Here is a 21,400-nt window from a genome sequence, read left to right as displayed (position 1 = left end):
TGGTTATATTTTGTGTATAGAAATGACAGGAGATGCTGGTGGATAAATGTGGTGTGTGTGAGAGAGGAGTTAAGTATGTAAGATTTCTGATCTGAACAAGTGGAAAAATGGAGCTGCCACTGACCAAGGTGGGGATAATGATACCAGCCCTCTTAACCATGACACCAGGCTGCCTCAAAGTCTAAGGCTGCTCCCTGGGAAGGGGCTAGAGCTCAAGAGCACCTGCTGAAGGCCAGCACTGTGCTAGATGTTTTGCATACTGTGATGGGCAGATGTGTCAGAATAACTCCAGTGATCCTCGCCCTTGTATAATCCCTTGTATGAGCCTGCCCTTGTGTGAGTGTGGGTGGAAACTGTGACCACGATCAGAAATTGCTACCATGATTATATTAACATTATACGTCAAAGGGACATCATGCAAGTGGATCTGACCTCTAATCACATGAGTTTTGTTGTTGTTGTTGTTGTTGTTGTTGTTGTTGTTTTTTGAGATGGCGTCTCACTCTGTTACCCAGGCTGGAGTGAAATGGCACGATCTCAGCTCACTGCAACCTCTGCCTCTTGGGTTCAAGCGATTCTCCTACACCAGCTTCCTGATTAGCTGGGATTACAGGCACACACCACCACACCTGGCTAATTTTTGTATTTTTTAGTAGAGACATGGTTTTACCATGTTGTTCAAGCTGGTCTCAAACTTCTGACCTCATGATCCACCCGCCTCAGCCTCCCAAAGTGCTGAGATTACAAGCATGAGCCACCACGCCCAGCCACATGAGATCTTTAAAAGCAGAGTTTCTCAGGTCAGTAAGCAGAAGGCAAGGTAGAAAGATTCTACTGAAGGATGAGAAGGGCTTGACATCCTGAGGCTGGCCTTGAAGGTGGAGGGGGCCATGTGTAAGGACCAGAAAGCTACTTCTAGGAGCTGAGATCGACTTCTGACTGACAGCCAGCAAGGAACCTTAGTTCTGCAACCACAAGGAACTGAATCCTGCCAACAACCTGGATGATCCTGGAAGTGGACTCTTCTCCAGAGCCTGCAGAGAAGAGCCCAGTCTGGCCAATACCTTGTGAGGCCCTAAGCAGAGAACCGAGCTGGGGCTACCCAGACTTCTGAACCTATAGGATCACAAACCATTAGATTGGTGTTTTTAAGCCACTTGATTTGTTAGGCAGCAATAGAAAACAAACACCTGTGTTATCTTACAGACGCTTCACAACTGTCCAAGATGGAAGGTTCCTGTCCCCATTGTACAGATGAGAAACAAGACCTGTGAGGTAAAGGATTTTGCCATAGGCCACCCAGAAAGACAGCACTGCAGCTGAGATTCAAACTCTGGGCTTTCTCTTTCTGAGGCCTGAACTGTTTCCATGTCACCAGATGGCTTCATAAAGAGGTATGTGAGCAGCTGGGAATTTCTTTGGCATCTGGGGCCCAATTAGGTGGGCAGGGACCATCATGTCCCAGGTCACACGCAGGGAATGGAGCGTGGGTTTTGGATTCTGCTCGTCTCTGTCCTGGGGCTGCAAGTGTCTGAGCCCATGTGTGTCTGAGGACTGCGGGGGGTCGAGGGTAATAATGGGAGAGTCTGTGAGTGTGAGCCTGCAGAGTGTGTCTCACTGTGCCTGAGTCTGAGGGTGTCAGTGCATCAGTCAGGATGCACCACGCTGGGAGGGATGGAGTCTGTGTGGCTGTGTCTTGGCATGTGTGCGCTACTTAATGTGTCCAAGGGTGACAGTCTGTGCATCTGGCCATGTCAGAGCGTTTGACAGTGCTGAGGTGGTCACGGGGGACGCGACATAGAGTGTGTGCTGGGTCTGACTTGTGTGTTCATCTGAGTGTATGAGTGTGTGTATGATTTCTAGGGTGTCTGTGGGTAAGTGTGAATGCGTGAGACTGTGTATGCCTATCTGAACTTTTCTGGGGTTTTGTGGCATCTGAGAGTCTCCCCATGTGGGAGGCCGGGCACCAGGGGTGTCCTGCCTACCTCCCTGAGCGTGTCTGCAGGTCTCTGCGTGAGTCTGCGTGTGTCCGTGGACGTGTCTGTCCCCGCGTGTGTGAGGGGGTGGGCCTGTGGGTGTATCTGTCCGGGTGTCTGCGGGGCATGCTGCAAAGTCAATGTGTAGGTGTAGGTGCCTGTTTGAGCTTCTCTGTAGGTGCAGGTGTGAAGCTGAGGGTCTCTGTGTGGGAGGCCGAGTGCTAACCGGCCTGGACGGGACCCTCTGAGGGCGTCCCCTCCGAGCGCGCCCGTGTCTCAGGGTGAGGCCTATCTGGGTGAGGGACTGGACGCCGGCCTCTGGGCGAGTCCGCGGGCTGAGGGTGGGGGCCGCGGCGGGGTCGGGGGACGGCCCTCGGACCAGGGCCCAGCCAACCTCGCCCCGCGCCTGCCTCCCAGCGCAGACCTGCCGGGCCGGGGACCGCGAAGAGGGGCAGCAGCCCGCACCCTCTCGGCTCCCACGCCCCGCGGTGGCGCCCCCTCCCCCGGCTGCGCGGATTGGCTGCGGCGCCGCTCCGAGCCCGCCCCGCGCGGCCGGCGAGGGGCGCCGCGGGCCAGAGCGCGCTGCGCCGCCACCGCCGCCGCCACAGCCGCCGCCGCCCGGAGCACAGCGCGCCTCGGGCTCCGCGCGCCGCCAGCTCCTGGCCCGCCCGCCGGCCCCGCCGCGACCGCCAGCCCCACAGCGGAGCCCCGGCCCGGCCCCGGGCCGCCGCCACCACGCCTCGCGCCGTACTCCGCGTCAAGAATGGGGCGGCCAAGCTGCCCAAGCCGCCCGCCGCCGCCGCCGCCGCCGCGGCCGAGGCGCCCGGCGCCGGCGCGGGCATGGAGCGCTCGCAGAGCCGCCTCAGTCTGTCAGCCTCCTTCGAGGCGCTAGCCATCTACTTCCCGTGCATGAACTCCTTCGACGACGAGGACGCAGGTAAGCGAGCGGCCCGCCCCCAGACCCCGGGGGTGTCCCGGGATCCAGGTCCCGAGGCCCCCTCCCCGACCCGTGCGCTCTTAGAGGTGGCCACGCTCTCCTCCCCACCCCCAACCGCCTGGGAAGGCGCCCCTAGGGTCTCCTTCGGCACTCACGGGACCCCAGGGTCTCCAGGATGCGCTGTCTTCTGGCCTTCTCCTCCAGGTACCCCGAGATCGTCTGCATTCACCTTTCCCGCAGGTGGGCCCTTTGGGTCGCCAGGACCCAGCTCTGCCTCCTCACCTGTGCCTATTGGATGCCCCCTGCCTCGTCCCTGGATCCGACCTGCCACCCTCCCTGAGTCTCCCGAATGTGCCCGGTCTTCAAGCCTGGGGCTTTGGCTGTCCCACCCCTAGGGCTCCGACGCGCCCCCCGCCATTGGAGGTGGCGCGCAGACCTTACCACTCCATCTTTGTCTTGGCCGCATCCAGAGGATCTCTGCCCGGTGCCAGAGGCCTTGAGCGCCCCCATTTGTCTCTCCTTTCCTTCCCCGATGGGCTTGGGCTCCAGACTCCTGCTTCTTTTACGCCTGGGGCAGATGGAGGGGAACCGGCCAGGTGACCGGCCTATCCTCCCCTCTCTTCCCGGAAAGAGGTGTAGGGCGGCGCCAACTCTACACTTGCGCGCCCGCTGGTGTGTGCCCCTGACCTCAGGTGCTCTTGTCCCTGGAGTCGCCTTTCTCGGTGGGCTGAAGCCGGCACCATCCAGCGGCTTGAACCTCCTCTTCCCAGGCCTGCGCACAACCTCAGCCAGAGCGAGGGGTGGGGAGCTGTAGGAAAACCTACTCTTTGGGGCCCTGGGACCCGGCAGAGGGAACATGAGGGCTCCAGATTTGGTTCTGGGATGAGGAAGGGAATCCATCAACAGGTGAGGTAGCTAGAGGGCTTGGGTCAGAGCTCCCCAAAGAATGCCAGGTTGGGAATCAGAATCAGATTCCAGTCTTCATTCTCTACTCATTAGCTGTGACCTTGGGCAAGTCATGCCACCCCTGAGCCTGGATTTCCTCATCTCTGAAATGGGGATCGTTGTATAGATGCAAGGTGTATGTATAGTGTGAGGGTGTTCAGTGTTTTGTGAGCTGAATATCCAAGAGTATTTGAATTCAATGAGGGGACAAAACAGAGGAGTGTATGTGCTGGAGGAGCAAAATGGTTTCATGGGCACTTTCAAATCTCTGAAGAAAACATGGACTGTCTCTCCCAAAGTACATGTATGCACCATCCACAAAACGTAGCCTACGGTTTTAGGAAGTTCTTGGGCCCAGGTTTAGACTTAGTCTTTGGGGACCCTTGTCTGGTCAAACTGGCCACCAGGGTTCCAGCATGGGATGAAGCGGTGCTCATGTCTTCCCGCCCGTTCTCCAGAAGAATTTGTTGGCTGGTAAATGAATGGGGATAGGTGAGGCAGATCCCCAATAGACCTGGCTTTCTATTGACCTGGAGCTGGGGATGGGGGTAAGGGTAAAAATGGTTACGGCAGAGACATTTTACCATTTTTACAATCACCATTTTACAGGGGGAAAAAAAAAAAACAGAGGCTCAGAGGTTTAACTTCCCCCTTGATGTAGCTGAGGAAGGTTGTATTATTATTCTGGAGAAGGCAAGGTGGGAAGGAGTAGGGGGCTCCCTAACACAGTAGAGTGGTCAGCAGGCCACTTGGGTCTCAAGAGCCAAGATGGGCAGGAGCATGTGTTTGTAGGAGCATAGGAAGGCAGGAACAGTTTAGTTTTTCTTCAAAGTCATGCTCTGTGTCATGGGTCAAACACCTTGGTTATTGCAGGCTGCAGGCAATTTGCTCTGGTTTCACTTAAGTCAGAACAGATAACTTCATGCAGTATTAGTGATATTTTTGAAGGTCCACTCATATTTTTTTTCCAGTGGGCTTCTTGAAATTCTTTAGCGTTTCACTTGGAAGAGACCTAGAAATCATCTTGTCTATCCCCTTTTTGCCCCCAAATGGATGGGGTGTGTGTGTATTTGTGTGAGTGTATTTGTATGTGTGTGACTGAAGCCCTGGAATTGCGGGGGCGGGGGGTGTATAATCCAAGGTCATCTAGTGAGGCAGCCACAGAGCTGAGACTAAAATCAAGTTTATGGTTCTCTTTTCAGTAAACCAGTAGCCCTCCCTCTGAAAGAGGATTTTTAAGAAATCCAGACCTCACCATGTAGAAAATGGTTCCCAGGTGAAGAGGCTTGGGGGCGCTGCTGGCGGCCAAGAGTTTGGTTTGGGCATCTTGTGCTCTCTGTTCTTGAGGGATGCTTCAAATTTGGGAGGGGGAGGGAGAGAGTCAACTTTCATTTCCGGAAGAATAATTAATGTCTGGTGAAAGTCGGAAGTAGCAGCATTGTCTTGGTGCTTTATTTCTCTTGTTCTCCTTAAAATCATTAATTTTCTCCTAAAAGAAGCGTTTTGGATTTATTCTTTTAGAGCAGCACTGCGATGAACTGATTTCTAAACGGTCTCTTCCATACTGGACGTGGGCATGGCTCCACTTGCCTCTTCTCTCCTCCCTCCCCTGGCCCTCTTAATGCCTGTCTGTCTCTGCTGGCTCCTTCTCAGAAGTGTGTCCCTGACAGGCCTCCGGCTCATCTAGGAGCCTCCCCTTTCTTGCAGCTTCCAACTCATGTCGAATGCATCTTTTTCCAGCCAGACTGAGCTAGAGCTATCTTCAGTGTTTAGTTGCCACCCTTTTGCTAGTTTCCTGAGAAATGGTGTGAGAAGGAGCCTTTTTCTCATTAGCCTCAACTGGGGCAGAGCACATTCCCAATTTGGACTTGGGAGCCTTAGCCATTGGGGTGGGCACTTGAAGCTGCCCCTTCCTCAGCCACCCTTGGGCCCAGGATGCTGATCCTTACTGGTTTACAGAATTCCTCTCCAGGGGTTTCTTCCTTCATGCACTTTGAACCTATTTCTTGCAATGCTTCTTTTGCCCTCTTTCACAAGGATGCCAGGGCTTTAGGGAAGCATGTCCCTAGGGGTGTTTTTGTGTATGTGTTTTGTTGCCCAGCCTTGTTGGCACTGGGTTTGTAATTGAGGAGAAGTTAGATATGTGGTCTCAGTTTCGTATCTGTGAGGAAGAAGAAAAATAATAACATGGACTGCATAGGGTTAACATTTTACAAATGACTACCTTTGTGCAAGACATGTTCTCAGGCATTTTAAATATATTAACTCATTCCTCATTGCAAGCCAGTAAAACTGCTAACCTGTTAACATCCCCATTTTCAGATGAGAAAACTGAGGCACAGACATAGTAATTCCTTCAAGGTCACTCAGCCAGGAAGTGAAGGAGTGAAGCTTTGAACTTGGGCAATCTGACCCAAGCATCTATGCTTTTAATCAGCTATTATGTATGCTGTTTGTGCTGTGCAAAGGTCTTAGTACAGAGAAAGAGTTGTTTCTGAAAGTGACCGTAGAAAAGAATCTGTGGGTTTGGGGAGCAGAGAATGCTGATTCTCAAATGTTAGCTTTATAATTTTAACAGACTAATCTTATTGCATTGTTATAATTATTAAGATAGAGCCGGGCCTTCCTTCTTTGAAGTGGCTTAAACATAGGGATTTAGGGGACTTGCCTGCCAATCAAGAGGTTAGGGAGGATTTCAGCCACTGTTTCCCTGCTCTTCCTGACCACTTCGTTTGCACCAGTCACATCTACAGTCCCAACCCTGACACTCTGCCTTGGGGCCTAGCTGAGGAGCTAGGGTGTCTCTAGTTTCCAGCAGATGCCAAAGGGGGTTGTTACATCAGGGTCTGGAATTGAGCATGGTGTTCCTGAGCCTGTCCAAGTGATTTCAGCGTCCAGTTCTCCCCCTCCCACCCGGGAGAAGGGCGGAGAAGCTGGAGCAGCCAGCTCTGATTTGCCCATAGGATGGAAGCTTCGATCCAGCGCAGGGAGGAAGTTGCCATGGCAACAACAGCCCGCTACCGGTCCCTCTCCTAGCGGTTTGGGCCACATCTCTGGGCTGGAAAGCCCTTCCTGGCACCACCCTCTTCCACTCAGACCAAGTCTGTTGGGCTGGGGGTCGGGTGGGATAGTGGATGGGACCCAAAAACTAGTACCACAGCACCCCACTCCCCATTTTTGGACAGAGGAGAAATGTAGGGGGTGGTCTGAGTACTTCTGGGTTGTGAGGCAGCGATACCCATTATCCTGCCAGACAGATCCTGGCAGGGAGAATCAGAGTTCCAATTCCTCCCCGCACCCCCAGGGACCTGGAATGACCTCACTGGAGTTCTCCCCCTCCCCCTTTATTCCACTTGGCAGAGTTTTCTTTCCCAGACCAAGTGCTAACTTTTGTCCTTGAAATTTGACCTGAGCTTTTTCTGGGAAACAAAATGTCCTGCTGTCTCACCCCTTCCCTCTAAGATGGTGGGAATGAATCCTTCAGCCATAGAAGGAGGCTGGCTGGGTGGGTGAGGGAGGAGGCCTTAAAATATCCTTCATGATCAGGACCACGTGCAGGCATGAGGTTGAGGCTTTGAAGCCTCCACTCCCACCCTAACCCTCCAGGGCAGGACACTTCCTCTCCCTCTTCTTCCTCACCACACCCCCCTTCCCATTTTCTTAATGTTTTCGGAGCTGGGCAGGACTCTTCTAGATTTGGATAATTGAAGCATGATGGAGAATTGAACCAGTTGTTCCCATAGTTCAAGTTGAGGAGTGGGGTGAGAGTGTGGACACAAACCACTTTATTTTATTTTATTTTTATTTTGAGGCAGAGTCTCACTCTGTCACCCAGGCTGGGGTGCAGTGGTGCCATCTCAGCTCGCTGCAACCTCTGCCTCCCAGGCTCACCTGATCCTCTCACTTCAGCCTCCCAAGTAGCTGGGACTAGAGGCAAGCACCACCACACCTGGCTAATTTTGTTATTCTTTTTTTGTAGAGATAGGGTTTCGCCACATTGTCCAGGCTGGTCTCAAACTCCTGAACTCAATGATCCTCCCGTCTTGGCCTCCCAAAGTGCTAGGGTTACAAGCATGAGCCACCATGGCCAGCCCAAACCACTTTGTTTTAATCAAATTATCCTGAAACAAATTATCCCCAGCCCAAACCACTTTGTTTTAATCAAATTATCCTGAAAGAATGATCTCAGAAAAATCAGGTGCATGAGGGGTCACCCTTACCCCATTATACAGATCATTGGTCTGCAGGTCGGCTCTGGTGCTATCAAAGCTCTTTCTTTATTTTCTCTCTCCCTTAGGCACCCGCTTCTCTATCCCCAAGCTCCCAGACTCCTGGCTCAAGCTTCCTGAGTTTGCAGCTGCCATAGACCCACCTGGTTCTGTTTGGTGGGAATGGAAAGAGAGGTCCATCTACCTTGTTTCCTTTTCAGGATGCAACTCTGCCTCCCTCCTTCCTAACCCCTAGAACCAGAGGCAGAGCCAATTCTAATTGAAGGCTGAGTAAGGGTGCAGGCAGAGGTACAGAGGAGAGCGAGAATAGAAGGAAGCCTTCACCCTCAGCCGACCCTCTCGCCTGTCTCAGGGACTTCTTTCTACTCTACTTTGCCTCCTCTGTGTCTTTTCATTATGGCTCTAACAACCATCATTTCAGCATGCCTTTTAAAAATTGCTGGAAAGGTGCCACTTTTGGTGAATGTGCTCAAAAGGGTGCAGTATCTCCCCCACTATAAACCTTCCCCAATTCCGTGATCCGCGTCAGTTCCACTGCCTCTATGTACTAGAAAGATAACTGGGCTTGGATTTGAATCTGCTCTGGTTCTGTGACCTCAAGCAAGTCTCTTAACCTTCCTGAGCCTCATCTGGAAAAAAAAGGGTTAATTATTTTTGTTCAAGCATCTCTCAGGATTATAAAAATAAAATGATTGATGGGCTTGCTTGGTCATGCTCAGTGCTTTCTGTGATCTCACTGAATCCTATGGCAACCTGAAGGGGTAGCTGCTGTTGCAGATGTACCCATTTTGCAGATGAGGAAAGCCAGGCAGCTCAGAGCAGTTGAATTAATGACTTTCTTAGGCTATAGGGTGGCAATTCAAACCTAGGTGTGTTTGACTCTAGGCTGTCTTCTGCTTCTGTGCATGAAATGAGATCCTGGGTGGGACAGGACTGTGTAAGCTCCTGGGGCTGTGCTTGTGCTGTCGGAACAGCAGGTGACAAAGGCCTGGGTGTGATGTTCTCTACCAGGGCCCACCACCCTGCTACAATCCACCTGCCCATTGGAGTGCCTTCCTGGCCATCGGTTCCTGGATGATACTTATCACAGTTGGTCCTCAGCTGGTGTGGCTGCCTGGCCTCCTTGAAGAATCCAGTTGTCTGCCCTGGCCCTGGGGGCCAAGCCATCACCTGCCTCTCCAGACTGATGTAGGCCAATGCTGGATTATATTTAACGCTGTGCTATTTCCACTTGACAGCTCCAGCGCTCCATCCCCCCTCCCCTTTTCTTCTTCCTCCCCCCTCCCCTTCTGATTCACTCGGAAACTGAGGAGGCTGATGTCAGTGCCTTATTCTTAGCCCCCGTAATTGTAACTGCATTTAGCAGTGCGCACTTCATTAACAGTTTCTGCGACGGGGGAGTGAGATGACGGTGTGGCTGGGCAGGGATGTGGATGGGAGTGGGGAGAGGGCAGCTGCTGCCGGGACCCTGGCCAGCTGCCTTGTCTGGATGGACCAGCTGGGCTGCTTCCAGGTCTGGCTTTCCAAGACTTCCAGTCTTGGAAGGACCCTTGGAGAGCATCTAACCCATTTCCTTATTAAGCAAGGAGGGAAACTAAGGCTCAGAGAGGCGGACTGGCTTGCCAAGGTCACATGTTAAGGATCCAGAACTCTAACCTTTGAGTCCACCTTTTCTTTTCTGGTATTTATTCATTCAGCTAGTCTTTAATTAGCTTCTCAGTGTTAAACAATGTTCTAGGTGCTAGGATTCTAGGGATATATTGAGGAACAAGTCAGACATGGTTTCTGCTCTCAGGGAGTTATATTGTAGGGTGGGGAAAACAGACAATAAATAGATAACCAATTAAATAAATAATTTCAGGTTCTGTTAAGTGGGATGAAAATGGAATGATGATGGGATAGGATATAATGTTAAGTAAGGTAGTCAGGGAAGGCTAAGGAGGTGACATTTGAGATAAAGCCTAAATGACAAAGAGCCAGCAATGGGAATATGAGGAAGAAGAGTGTTCCAGGCAGAGGAAATAGCTGTGCAAAGGCCCTGAGGTCAGTACGAGTTTGAGTTTTAGGGAATAGAAAGGAGACCAGTGTGGTTAGATTAGATCAGAGAAGGGGCAGATTATCCCAACCTTGTAGATGATAAAGATTATCCAGTGTGGGAACTGAGGTCCAAAGAAGGAAAAGAAAGGGCCCCCAGGTGGATGAAGTTAGAGAGGCCAAGAACTCATGCCTTCTGAATCCCTGTCTTTTATGTTCCTTAGGCACAGATGGCTGTGCCTTTAAATACATGACGTGGCTTCCTTTCACATTGTAGCTGGAAGGCACTGTGGAGTCCAGGCTGGATTCTTTATACTCACCTGCCTCCCTCTGCCCCTGTTCGAATCTCACCTGACCAGGCTGATGTAGGTGTGAGAGACCCTGGGGAACATCCATGGATGGACAGAAAGAACACAGCTTTGGAATCTGGAAGATCTGAATTTTCATCTTGACTGCCACTTCTAAATTGTATGACTATGGGCAAGTTGCTTCAACCCTCTGGGGTTCAATGTCCTCATCTGTAAAATGGGGCATAATAATAGTAAATACTTCAGAGGGTTCTAGTGAGGAGTAAATGACATCAAGCACAAACACACCTAGTGCAGAGCTGGATGAGTGGAATAAGGTGTCCTTTGCTATGAGGATTAATGAATGAGAGTGTGTGTTTAACCCTTGCACATAGTAGGTTCCCAGTCATTGGTAGTGGCTGCAGTTGTCACAGTGTGTGTGTTGTCAGTTTTAAGGGGTTAGAGCAGGGCCGCCAAACTTGAATGAGCCTCAGAATCCTCTGGAGGGCTTCTTAACACAGACTGCTGGACCCATCCAGAGTCTCTCATTTAGTTTGGGGGCGGGGCGGGACTTGAGAATCTCGTTGCTAACAGGTTCCCAGGTGATGCAAATACAGATGCTGCTGATCCAGGGACCCTACCTTGAGAACCACTGGGTTGGAGGAAAAGGATGGAGAGAACTGAAGGGGTCTTGACAACATGGGATGTCTCCTGGCTCCCGATGTCTTAGATGCTGGGACATTGAGTACCAAATTCAGTCCCAGGTATGATCTTCAGGCCCTCTTGTTTCTGTCACAGAGTCTGTGATCCAAATGAGTCTCAGCTGCTGCCTGTGTTGCACCGGGTTTAACACGTAGGCCCTCATAAAGCCTCTAGGAAGTCATTTGTACAAATGATAAATGAGTCAAAATGAGCAATGCATCAGGCCATAATATCATTTCATGGGATATTGGACCCAGGCAGCTCTGGGAATTCTGAGGATTCAGGTCTAGCTCCTTTTTTGTCCGGAGAGAACAGGACATGGTCCCTTTTCTGCATTGGGAAAAGGGAGGGCTATGTGTTAAAACCAGGAAGTTCATTTGAGGACAGGCCTCTACTGGGAAGAAGTAAATCAAAGGAATCATCGATGTAAAGGGGGCAAAGTGCTGAGAAATGCTACCGAGGGAGTTTACTGAGTCAATTTATTTAGATGTTTCTAAGAAAGGGGTCCCTGGTAATTTTCTAGGGAAGATTGGGGTCTAGCTCAGGTTGGAGGCAGGGGACCAACCTTACGATGTGATGAGATTCTCACTCAGCCCATACAACTCAGAATCTGAAGACAAAGGCACTTAAAAATAGTTTCCAGGTGGGACTTGTCCTAAACTGATGGGAAATACCCTCTGTGAGGGGTGGCTTGGGCTAGCAAAAATGAGCCGACTTGGGAGGCCCAAAGACCTGGGTTTGTGTCTCTGGCCCTTTCTAGCTGTGCATTGTGACTGTGGTATGTAACTGATCTAGGCCTCAGCCTGTCCTTTGCAAGATGGAATTAGAGATACCTTGTGAGAATTCTAGAGAATGTATGTACAACACATAGAAGGCATCCAAGAGATGGAAGCTGCTGCCTTTCCTGTTTCTGTAGACTTCCTGAAAGTGATGCGATATGCACATCTGGGTGGAGGAAGGGTGGGATGGGGCAGCGCACAGCTGGCATCGGGCCTCCTCGCTCTGCTGTAGGTATGTGGTGTAACTGTGTGCACAGTGGAGCCCAAAAGGCTGCATTAGGAGTAAAGAGAGAAGGACTTCGTTCATCTCTGAGTCTCCTACACCCACTGTTCTTTGTCTCTTTGGGCCTCAGTATCCCTGTCTGCAGAGTGAGAGTCTGGTGGGCTTAGTTTAGGTATACCCATAGTCTCCCAGAGAAGGGAGGGCACTTATCCAGGCCCCCCAGCTCCTCCTTTGTCTCCCCCGACTCTGCGGTAGCCCCTAGATGGTTGTTTTTCATCCTGCGAGTACCCCTTCCTGCCAGTTTCTCTCTAGCTGATCTTTTGTTGATTGGTCCTTAGATAATTTTTAAAGTAGTATTTTTTTTGGATTAGGTAATAGATGCAGATGCTACAACATTTTAAACACATGAAAAATATCCAGTGGCAAGTGTCTTGGGCACCTCTGTCTTCTGATCCTCCTGCCCCGTCCTTGGTACATGCGCTGTTGTCAGCTTTCGCAATGCTTTATGCTATGTAGGTGCATAGTAAAAAAGCTGAACAGCACCAGAGGACATCCAAGGAAATGGCATCTCCCTCCCACTCAGCTATCCAGTCCCACTCCCACAAGCCACCATCACACTCCTTTAGACTACCAGTTTTTTTCTTATTTTCCTGTTTTCAAATTCTTATTAAGCACTTATGGCGGTGCCCATCCCTGTGCCAGGCACTGTGAGAGTTCCAGAGAAGTTGGGTTGTACTAGGCAGTATAGCATGGTGGAAGTAACAAGCTCCACAGCCAGATAACCTGGGTTTCAATCTTGACTCTGCCGCTTATTGGCTTTGTGACTCTGAGCAAGTCACTTAACCTCCCTGAGCCTGTTTCCTCATCTGTAAAGTGGGCCTATAATGGCCCCTTCCTGCCTCAAAGGTGTCAGGAGGATTAGATGAATAAATATTTGTAGAGAGCCTGGTACACAGTAAAAGTGTGTTAAGAGTGTTAGCTGTCATTATTTTAGCTAAAAGTCCTCTGAGATCGTCTACTGTGGCTATCTTAGTTGAGGCCCAGAGAGCAATCTCAGTTGGCCTGAAGCCTCAAGCAGGCCTGTGGCACTGATGTTTCTGGACACACACCTCAGGGCCTCTCCCCCTACCCCGAGGCACCCCAAATGACCATCATGGACCCCATCGCACCTGAGGCCTCAAGTCTGCTCCCTTCATCTCCAGCACTCAGTATCCCTCCCTAGTAAGTGCCACCTAGAGTCACCCTGAGAGTGGGTGGAAAGATGTGTCACTAACTGGGTCCTCTAATGAAAATTAATTAGTTCCTCAGCAAATGTCTTGAGAAACATCTTTCATCAGCCTGGGCCCAACACCAAGACTGGACCAGGTGCCTCTGGGGCCCACCCAAACCCGGGCCAAGCCACCCCCAAGCCATCTGGCCTCAGGAAACTGCCATTTGTGCCCAGCTTCTACTGGGCATGCTAAGTCCTAGCAGAGGGACCCCCAAACTGGGTGGCTGGGTCCTGAAGGGAGTCAGGTGTGTGCCTCTAGCAAGGGAGGATTTTTTTTTTCTGAGATGGAGTCTTACTCTGTCACCCAGGCTGGAGTGCAATGGCATGATCTCAGGTCGCTGTAACCTGTGCCTCCTGGGTTCATGCAATTCATCTGCCTCAGCCTCCTGAGTAGCTGGGACTACAGGTGCATGCCACCATGCCGGCTAATTTTTGTATTTTTAGTAGAGATATGGAGTTTCACCATGTTGGCCAGGCTTGTCTCAAACTCCTGACCTCAGGTGATCCACCTGCCTCAACCTCCCAAAATGCTGGGATTACTGGCATGAGCCACCACGTCCAGCTCAAGGGAGAATTTAACATGTACCTTCTCTGTACTCTTCCCGGAAGTTGCTTAAATTTGTAAAGAATACAGAAAAATGGGAGAACTCTTCATTCCTGTTCCTACTGTCTTAGCTTGAGACATGGATTTTTGTGAGTGATAGACTGTGGGAGTGCTGGTAGGTGAAACCTGCATAAGAGTGAACGGGAGACACAGCATGGGGCAGGAACAGAAGCAGCCAGACCTGTGCAATCGGCTGCAGTCTAACCTCAGCCAGATCCTGGGGAGCTCTGGAGAATGGATGGCACGGCAAGGTTGACTAGCCTGCGGTACTTGTATAGCAGGGTAGACCCCGAGGGCATAACTATTGGGGCAAGGCAGCTCCTATGAGCTAAGGGCAGTTGTCCAAACATGGGACAGTTGTGAGCTGGCACCAGCAGATACTCACGGCAGCTGAGTGATGGGGGACCTGCTTGGCACAGGGAATCTGGCCAGGACACCAGTAGGGTCCACTCACCCACTGTCTGGGAACCCCTGACTACAGAGTTGGGAGAGTGGGTGTGCCCAGCTCTGTGCTGAGTAATGTCCAACCCTTACTTCAGGTCACCCTCTCCATGGTCCACAAGGTGGGCACAGTCATTACATTAGGCCATTTGGAGAAATGGAGCCTCTGGATAGACTTCTGACTTGGCCAAGGTCACACAGCTAGTGAGGGACAGGACAGGGCTTCAAACACAGGCCTTTTTCAACACTTGTGTTCTTTCCAGCTTTCTATACTATAGTTAATGTTTGTCATGAATATATGTGTGGATTTGTGCTTCTCTGTGGGCCTCTTTCCGTCTTTGGAGGGTGTCTGTCCTGACTTTCTACTTTGTACCTTGCAAACATAAAGTCCTTTGTGTCTGACACAGCATTTTAATATATTTGAGCCCATATGATCCTCATGGAAAGTTGGCCCTGTATCCAGAGAGGTGGGCAGAAGCCCTACTAGGCAGCCTGAGGTGAAAGCCGAAGGGGTAGTTGATTTGTCAGGGGATGAGCCCTGGATTTGTCATAAGGAAACCTGGGTTTGAGATCTCATTTCTGCCAGTTTGCCAACTGACCCTGGGCAAGTCATTCTCCTCTTTGAACTCTGATTTCTTCATTAGATGAACAGGTTCACAGCTATAAGCAGCAGGTAACCTACGGCTGTTTTAATGATACTGCATATGTCAAAGATACATGGCAAGGCTCTGACTGGGGAATGCCGGAGGGATCTCAAACCAAGGCTGACCTCTGCCTTTGCTGAGGAGACAATGTGTTTGCAGGGAACAGCTTTAAATTAGGGCTTGTCTGTAAAATGGGCATGATAACACCCTGCTGTCCTAGTTTGGTTTTTCCCAGAAGCAGAGCCTGACACAAGGAATCAAGTATAAGTATTAGGGCAAACCACCTGAAACTGCCATTTTTATTAGTGGAAGCAGTCTAATAGAATTTTACATGCTTCCTATGGTTCACAAAGGTGATAGATGAAACCCCAGGATGGGAGTGAGAAAGTGGGGCAGAGAAAGAAGTCAGGAGAGTCAGGAGACTGTGTGTTATCAGGCAGATTACCCCGGAGTGAGGGCAACTGGAGTTTAGTCTTGATGGGGACTTCTGGGGAGACATTGTAGCACAGAACTCAGCAAGCTGCTTCTGTAAAGGGCCAGACAGTAGATATTTTAGTCTTTGCAGGCAGTACGGTCCCTGTTGCAACTGCTCAATCATGAAGTTGTAGTGAGAAAGCAGCCTCAGACAATATGTAAATGAATGGGTGAGTTGTATTCTGATAAAACTTTATTTATAAAAACAGACAGCAAGATGGATTTAGTCTGAGACCCATAGTTTGCAGACTCCTGGGGTAGAACGTGCACTTTAGTTATCCCACCCGGGAATGAGGGAGCTGGGGTATTTATACAGCAGTTCCCATTAGTCATTGGTTAATAGCTGCTAGGGCAGATCAGAGAGTTGGTTATTGCCTGCTTTTTTCCAGCTTGCCACGGGTGGTAGCCCTCAGGCAGAGAAATGCAGGTGCTGGCAATAGGAGACTAGGCCAGGACAAGGGGTTATGAGGTGAGGAGTGACAGCATTGCTCATTCCAGCTCAGGGTCATGGCTTGTTTATTTGGAGAATGTACTAGAAAGGCACAGGATGACCACCAAAAACAAATATATAGAGCCAGATTTCTAGCTCTTCCAAGCATTTGTTACTTCTAGGCAAAAACCAGCTTCTTCATATTCGACAGTCTTGTTTGAGTTTTCTCCCTCCATGCCTCTACTTGGGCCATTTCCTCAGCTGGGACACCTGATGTCTCCTTCTCTGGGGCTCCAGGGTCACCTCCTCCAGGAAGCATACCCGTCTTCTCTAGGGTGGAGGTGACCATTCCTGGGAGTCCCTGTGGTGCTTTGCTTTCTCCCTCTCCAGTGCATGCACAGCCTGGCTTTTCACTTTTTTACTGTCACACTGTGAGCCCCTGCAGGGCAGGCACTGTGTGATTCCCATCTGCATCCCACCTAGGGGACACTGATTTGGGAAAGGCAGAGTTGAATCCCAAGCCCCTCCCTTCCCCACTCTGTTTCTTTCTTTCTTCCTCCAATGGTTGCTCATGGCCAAGCTCTGTTCTGGTGACCTAAGGCAATCCAGTCTTTACATTCTGGTTCCTGGGGTATGGGGAGGTGTTGGACATTACACAGCTTGAAGGAGCAACTAATAATCTGATCGTGCCTGTAATAAGAGTCATGTAAGACAAGTACAGGGTGCTGGGAAAGGCCATAGCAGGGAGAACTGACATGTTGGGTGGGGGCCACAGGGAGGGTGGCAGCTCAGCTGAGACCTGAGGTGTGAGTAGCACTGGCCAAGTGAAGGCAGGGTTGGGGGTAGGGGGAGTGAGACAGGATGCTGCGAACAGACTTGGTAGTGATGGGAAGGGGGATGGAATCCTGGACTCTCTGTGTGGCTGTCTCTCTCCCTCCCGCTCCCCTCTCCCCACAGATGGAAATAACTATAATTGCTTCTGCATGACAGAATTATGGGTAGCTTTTGCTTTCTAGTTTGTGTGCTTTTTTTGTATTTTCCAGATTTTCTACAATGGGCATATTATGGTAAAAATTAAGAGCTTCAGAGTCTGGAGAGCATACTCTCCTTAGCTGCTACGTGACCTGTACACATTGTTTTTCACTTGGTGGTGCTTCTGTTTCTCTCTGTAAGAGGTGGATAAAGATAAGTAACATGGCTTACATGGCACCCCTTGTGTTCTGACACCACTTCCATTCACTCATTCGAGCCCCAAAACTACTCTGTGAGGTCATTTTGGGGGCTATCCCTATCTTATAGATGAGGAAACTGAGGCACAGAGACGTTAGGTAAGTTGTCCAAGATCACACAGGCTCCAAGGCAGGATTCAAGTCCAACTATTTGGGCCCTGGAGCGTCACCACTTGGCTCCATTGCCTACCTCATGGGGTAGGGGTGAGAGGACACCTATGAAGCCCTTAGCACAGTGCGTGGTATATAGTTAGTACTCAATAAATGTTAGCTCTGGTAAGTATTAGCAGCTATGCAAGGGCCCTGAGGCAGGAATGGGTCATAGTCTTTTGAAAGCCCAGGGAAAGGGTTGTTGCGGTAGCAGAACTAGATGATAGTAGGTCTTTAAAGGGGAGGCTCTTGGGCTTGAACATAAGGTCAGTTGGAACCCCTCATGGATTTTTAGCAGGGATGTGACAAACTCAGATTTGGGGTTTGCAAATCTTTAAAGACCTCTCTGGCCGGAGGCAGGGAGTGAAGCCAAGAGGCCCAGAGATGGCTCCCTTTGGTTATAATAGCTCTCTCCAGACAGATCTGACCATCTACCCCTGGTTCTCAGGTCAGGGTAGTGATATCTCCTGGTGTCTGGGCTGGCTGTGTGGGCCAGTACGCAAGAGACAAAAAAGTCAGCAGTGTGTCACCAGGCTGGTCTGGTGATTCTGGGAGGCTGGGAAGTGCCGGTTTGAAGGCAGGAACAAATTACTCTCCTGGAGACAAGGCCGGGCCAGTTCCTGCTGTGTTACATTATTAAATTTGTAATCTTCATTCTAATACTTTCCAGCAGTGAATAAGAACCAAATTTAAAATGCCGGCTTTACATTTCGGGAACGAAGCTCTTTGTCAAGAACTCATGAAGCCCATAATTTCTCTCCAGAGGTAAATGTCTAAGTCTTCAAAAAAAATTAAAATAAAAAAATAAAGGAAAACCACTCTTTAGTTAAAGGCTAAGTTTGAATGGTTGGCGACCTCAACCTCGGCCAGGAATTGGGAGTCGGGTCCGAATGTCTCCAGCCCCAGAAAAGGCCCAGGCTAGGACTGGACCTAGATGCGACTCCTCAATCTGAGCCTTGCCGGGGAGGAAAGCGAGAGAAGCTTTATGCCTACCTCACCCCCAGGTGGTTGGCACATCTGTTGATTTGTGAAAGGTTTTGGTAAAAATTGGAGACCACAATCCCCAAAGGAATCACCCCATATAAATCTCTTGTGAGTTTTCTCATGACCCATTTGGTGAATATCAGACCTGGCTGGTGGTAGAATTGGATACTGTCTTGCTCCTGCCTTTACTTTTAGAGACAAGGTCTTACTCTGTTATCCAGGCTTGGAGTGCACTGGCGCAATCATGGCTCACTGAAGCCTCAAAGTCTTGGGCTCAACTGATCCTCCTGCCTCAGCCTCCAAAAAAGCTAGGACTATAGGTACATGCCACCATGCCCAGCTAATTTTAATTTTGCAGAGTCAGGGTCTTTCTATGTTGCCCAGGCTGGTCTAGAACTCTTGGGCTGAAGTGATCCTCTCACCTTGGTCTCCCAGTACACTGGGATTACAAGTATAAGCCACCTGCCTGGCCTTCATTTCTACCTTTAGACCAGGGCAAGGAGGGCCCTGATCTGGGGTCACCAGCATTACTGGGATATTCTCTGACCCTCCTCCAGCCAGGCCTCTGGCTTCACTCTTATTGAGTGAAGGGAATATTACCCACCTGGACTCTTCCTTCTAGGCTTGTTCTAGACATGGGGACCCTGAAATTCCTTGCCCAAATGGCCCTGAGTCAGCTTTCAGGGTCTGTCTAGACCCCTTCTCTGGCTTCATTCTCCTGAGGGTGGATGCACCCCTTACTAGTATCCTGGGGGTGGCCCTGAAGGTACTGTTTGTGGAGGTGACAGCCAGCACAGATGTCCAGAGTGGGCCCTCTGGATATGGGAACAGAGGGAGAAAGGGTGGGCCATGGCTGAGGGCAGGCTCCCTCCCCACTCCACATTCATCTGTGGCACTAGGAGGATTCTAAATTTGAACTGTCCTGGCCTTGAAGGTCATTATGAAGACATATCTGTCAGAATGAAAGGATAGGACATATTTTATTTAATAGCCTGATTTATAACTTTTACATATTTAGAAAAAGTATGAGGTCTTCCTTTTGTACTCCTGCCCTGGGCCCCATAATCTTGGAGGGGACTTTACGTCATCCTTAGAACTGAGAGTGAGCACAGTGCAGGGTGTCCCTTCCCCTCATGGTCCCATAACGAGGGCCCTGGTCCAGGCACAGCACTTATATGGCACCCTTATGCAAGTTAGAGGAAGGCATGTCTCTCCCTACCCTCACCCTGGTGGTAGGATTTTAAAAACGCTACCTCCTCTAGGAGGATGAATCAGAACAAGCTTCCCCTTTCTTCAGTGCCAGCAGGGTACACAGCTGGGCAAGGGAAAACAGGCTGTACCTCTGCTTGTGCCCCTTCTCAGTCAGGCATTTTTGTGCAAGAAGCACTCTGTCCAGGAGTTCATCTGACCCCACAGACCTGAACCAGATCTGAAGGGAAAGTGCTGACACTCTGGTTTCCAGAGATAGCCATCTAGTCATTTTACATTTGTAATGATCATTTTCATTATGATAGTAATATTTATTGTTTCATGTGTGCCAGGTATTCTGAACACTTTACCTGGATTATCTTATTGAAACGTCAGACTATGAGGGGTGTACCATTGTTATACCCACTGTACAGGCAAGGAAACTAAAGCTCAGAAAGGACAGACCCATCTTTGGCCCAGGACCATTCAATAATAAGTTCAAACACAGACCTGCCTGTTGCTTGAGTCTGTGAACCTACCCACCGCTCAGCACTGCCCTTGATCATATTTTACAGCATTCTTTATGCAGTCAACAAATATTCACTGGCCTGCCTCAGTGTGCTCGGTACTTAAGTTTTGGTGCTAAAAAGGACCAGGACTCTCTCAGCCCAGAAGGAAAGACAATCAGAGCAAGTAAGGGTGACTCCATTGAGCAGGGAGTGCTGAATACCATTTTGAAGGGTGAGAGGCTAAATACCTGGCTGGATGTAGGGAAGGTGCCCCAGACCACTGGGGATCCTGTGTAGTCAGGGAGGAGCTTCCTGAGGTTTATGTATTGGGAGGCAAAGTAGATACATTAGGGAGTGGATATAGGGAAGAAATGGAGCTAGGAAAGGGGATGAGTGGGACCAGGATCCGCTCCTTCTTGGAGATCCGAGTTATAGCATCATTGTCAGGCCTCTGGGGCCTCTGCTTAGAGGAGCAGGCCTTAGCGTCCACCCCTACCACCATTTTTTTCAAAGTCAGAAAACTGATCAAGAGAAGGAGTCATTTGTGCATTTTGGGCAGGTCGAATTGGAACTCAGGCTCAGAGACAGCCGTGATCCAATCCCATCTCAGGGCTCCTTCCACACCTGGGACTGGGAGAGTCGCCATTTATGCTTTTAATTTTTAAAAACGGTATCATGCTTTCACGAGTTACAAATACTTGTCCAGTTATACTAGCTGGCATTTCCTGAGCACATGCCACGTTCCAGATGCCGTGCTAGGATTTCACATATGTTACCTTGTACAATCCTTGGAGCAAACCCCTAAGAAAGGTTCTGTTGCTATTCCCACTTTACAGATGAGGAAATTAAGTAATTCCCCCAAGGTCAGACAGCTAGCAAATGGCAGAGCTGGTTTCCTTGAGTCTAACATCCTCATGACACCGTATATGCTATGTGGACCCATGGTGGCAATTTTGGGAAGAAGCAGAGAAAGCACACAAAAAGAAAATAAAAATGTCTCATATTCTATAATCCAAAACTAGAATGCTTTGCTGCTAGGGCTGTTTCTCTCTAGGGTTGTGTGTGTGTGTGCATGCACACACACACACACACACACACACACACACAGGAACACGTATTTAAACCAAAGCAGGGTCATACTGTGATACTAGTTTGTAAGCTGAAGCCACCATTTAAAAATCACCTTAAAAGGACCTTCACAGGCCGGTTCCCACAGGGACACTCTGATTTCTAGGATCGGGTCTAGCACTGTGTGCAACTCCTCTGTAAACAGCCTAGGCAAGGCAGGTCTAGGGACAGGACAAGGCAGTTCACCCTAATAGCCATGGTTCATTTTTGTCCCTGCTTTCTCCTCCTGTTCTTATA

The 21,400-nt window shown here is 50.0% G+C and overlaps 1 protein-coding gene across 4 annotated transcripts in view; it reads left to right on the top strand.

Moving 5' to 3' along the window:
* The first annotated feature begins 1,375 nt into the window (after positions 1-1,375).
* Positions 1,376-21,400, top strand: part of RIMS4 (regulating synaptic membrane exocytosis 4) — a 57,618-nt gene continuing 37,593 nt past the window's right edge. For 2 of the 4 annotated variants that reach the window (XM_012467256.3, XM_012467255.3), the window contains exon 1: positions 2,551-2,913. In XM_012467256.3, the coding sequence (XP_012322679.1) occupies positions 2,817-2,913 (97 nt within the window). In that variant the 5' untranslated portion in view covers positions 2,551-2,816. Of the gene's footprint in view, positions 1,395-2,550; positions 2,914-18,085; positions 18,120-21,400 lie in introns of those variants that run through there. The other 2 variants (XM_064382466.1, XM_012467257.2) reach the window with 2 other exon arrangements.

The sequence above is a fragment of the Aotus nancymaae genome, unplaced genomic scaffold, assembly GCF_030222135.1.
Source record: "Aotus nancymaae isolate 86718 unplaced genomic scaffold, 86718_ANA_hifiasm-v0.15.2.pri h1tg000029l, whole genome shotgun sequence".
Lineage (NCBI taxonomy): Eukaryota > Metazoa > Chordata > Mammalia > Primates > Aotidae > Aotus > Aotus nancymaae.
This window is presented reverse-complemented; position numbering and strand designations above follow the sequence as displayed.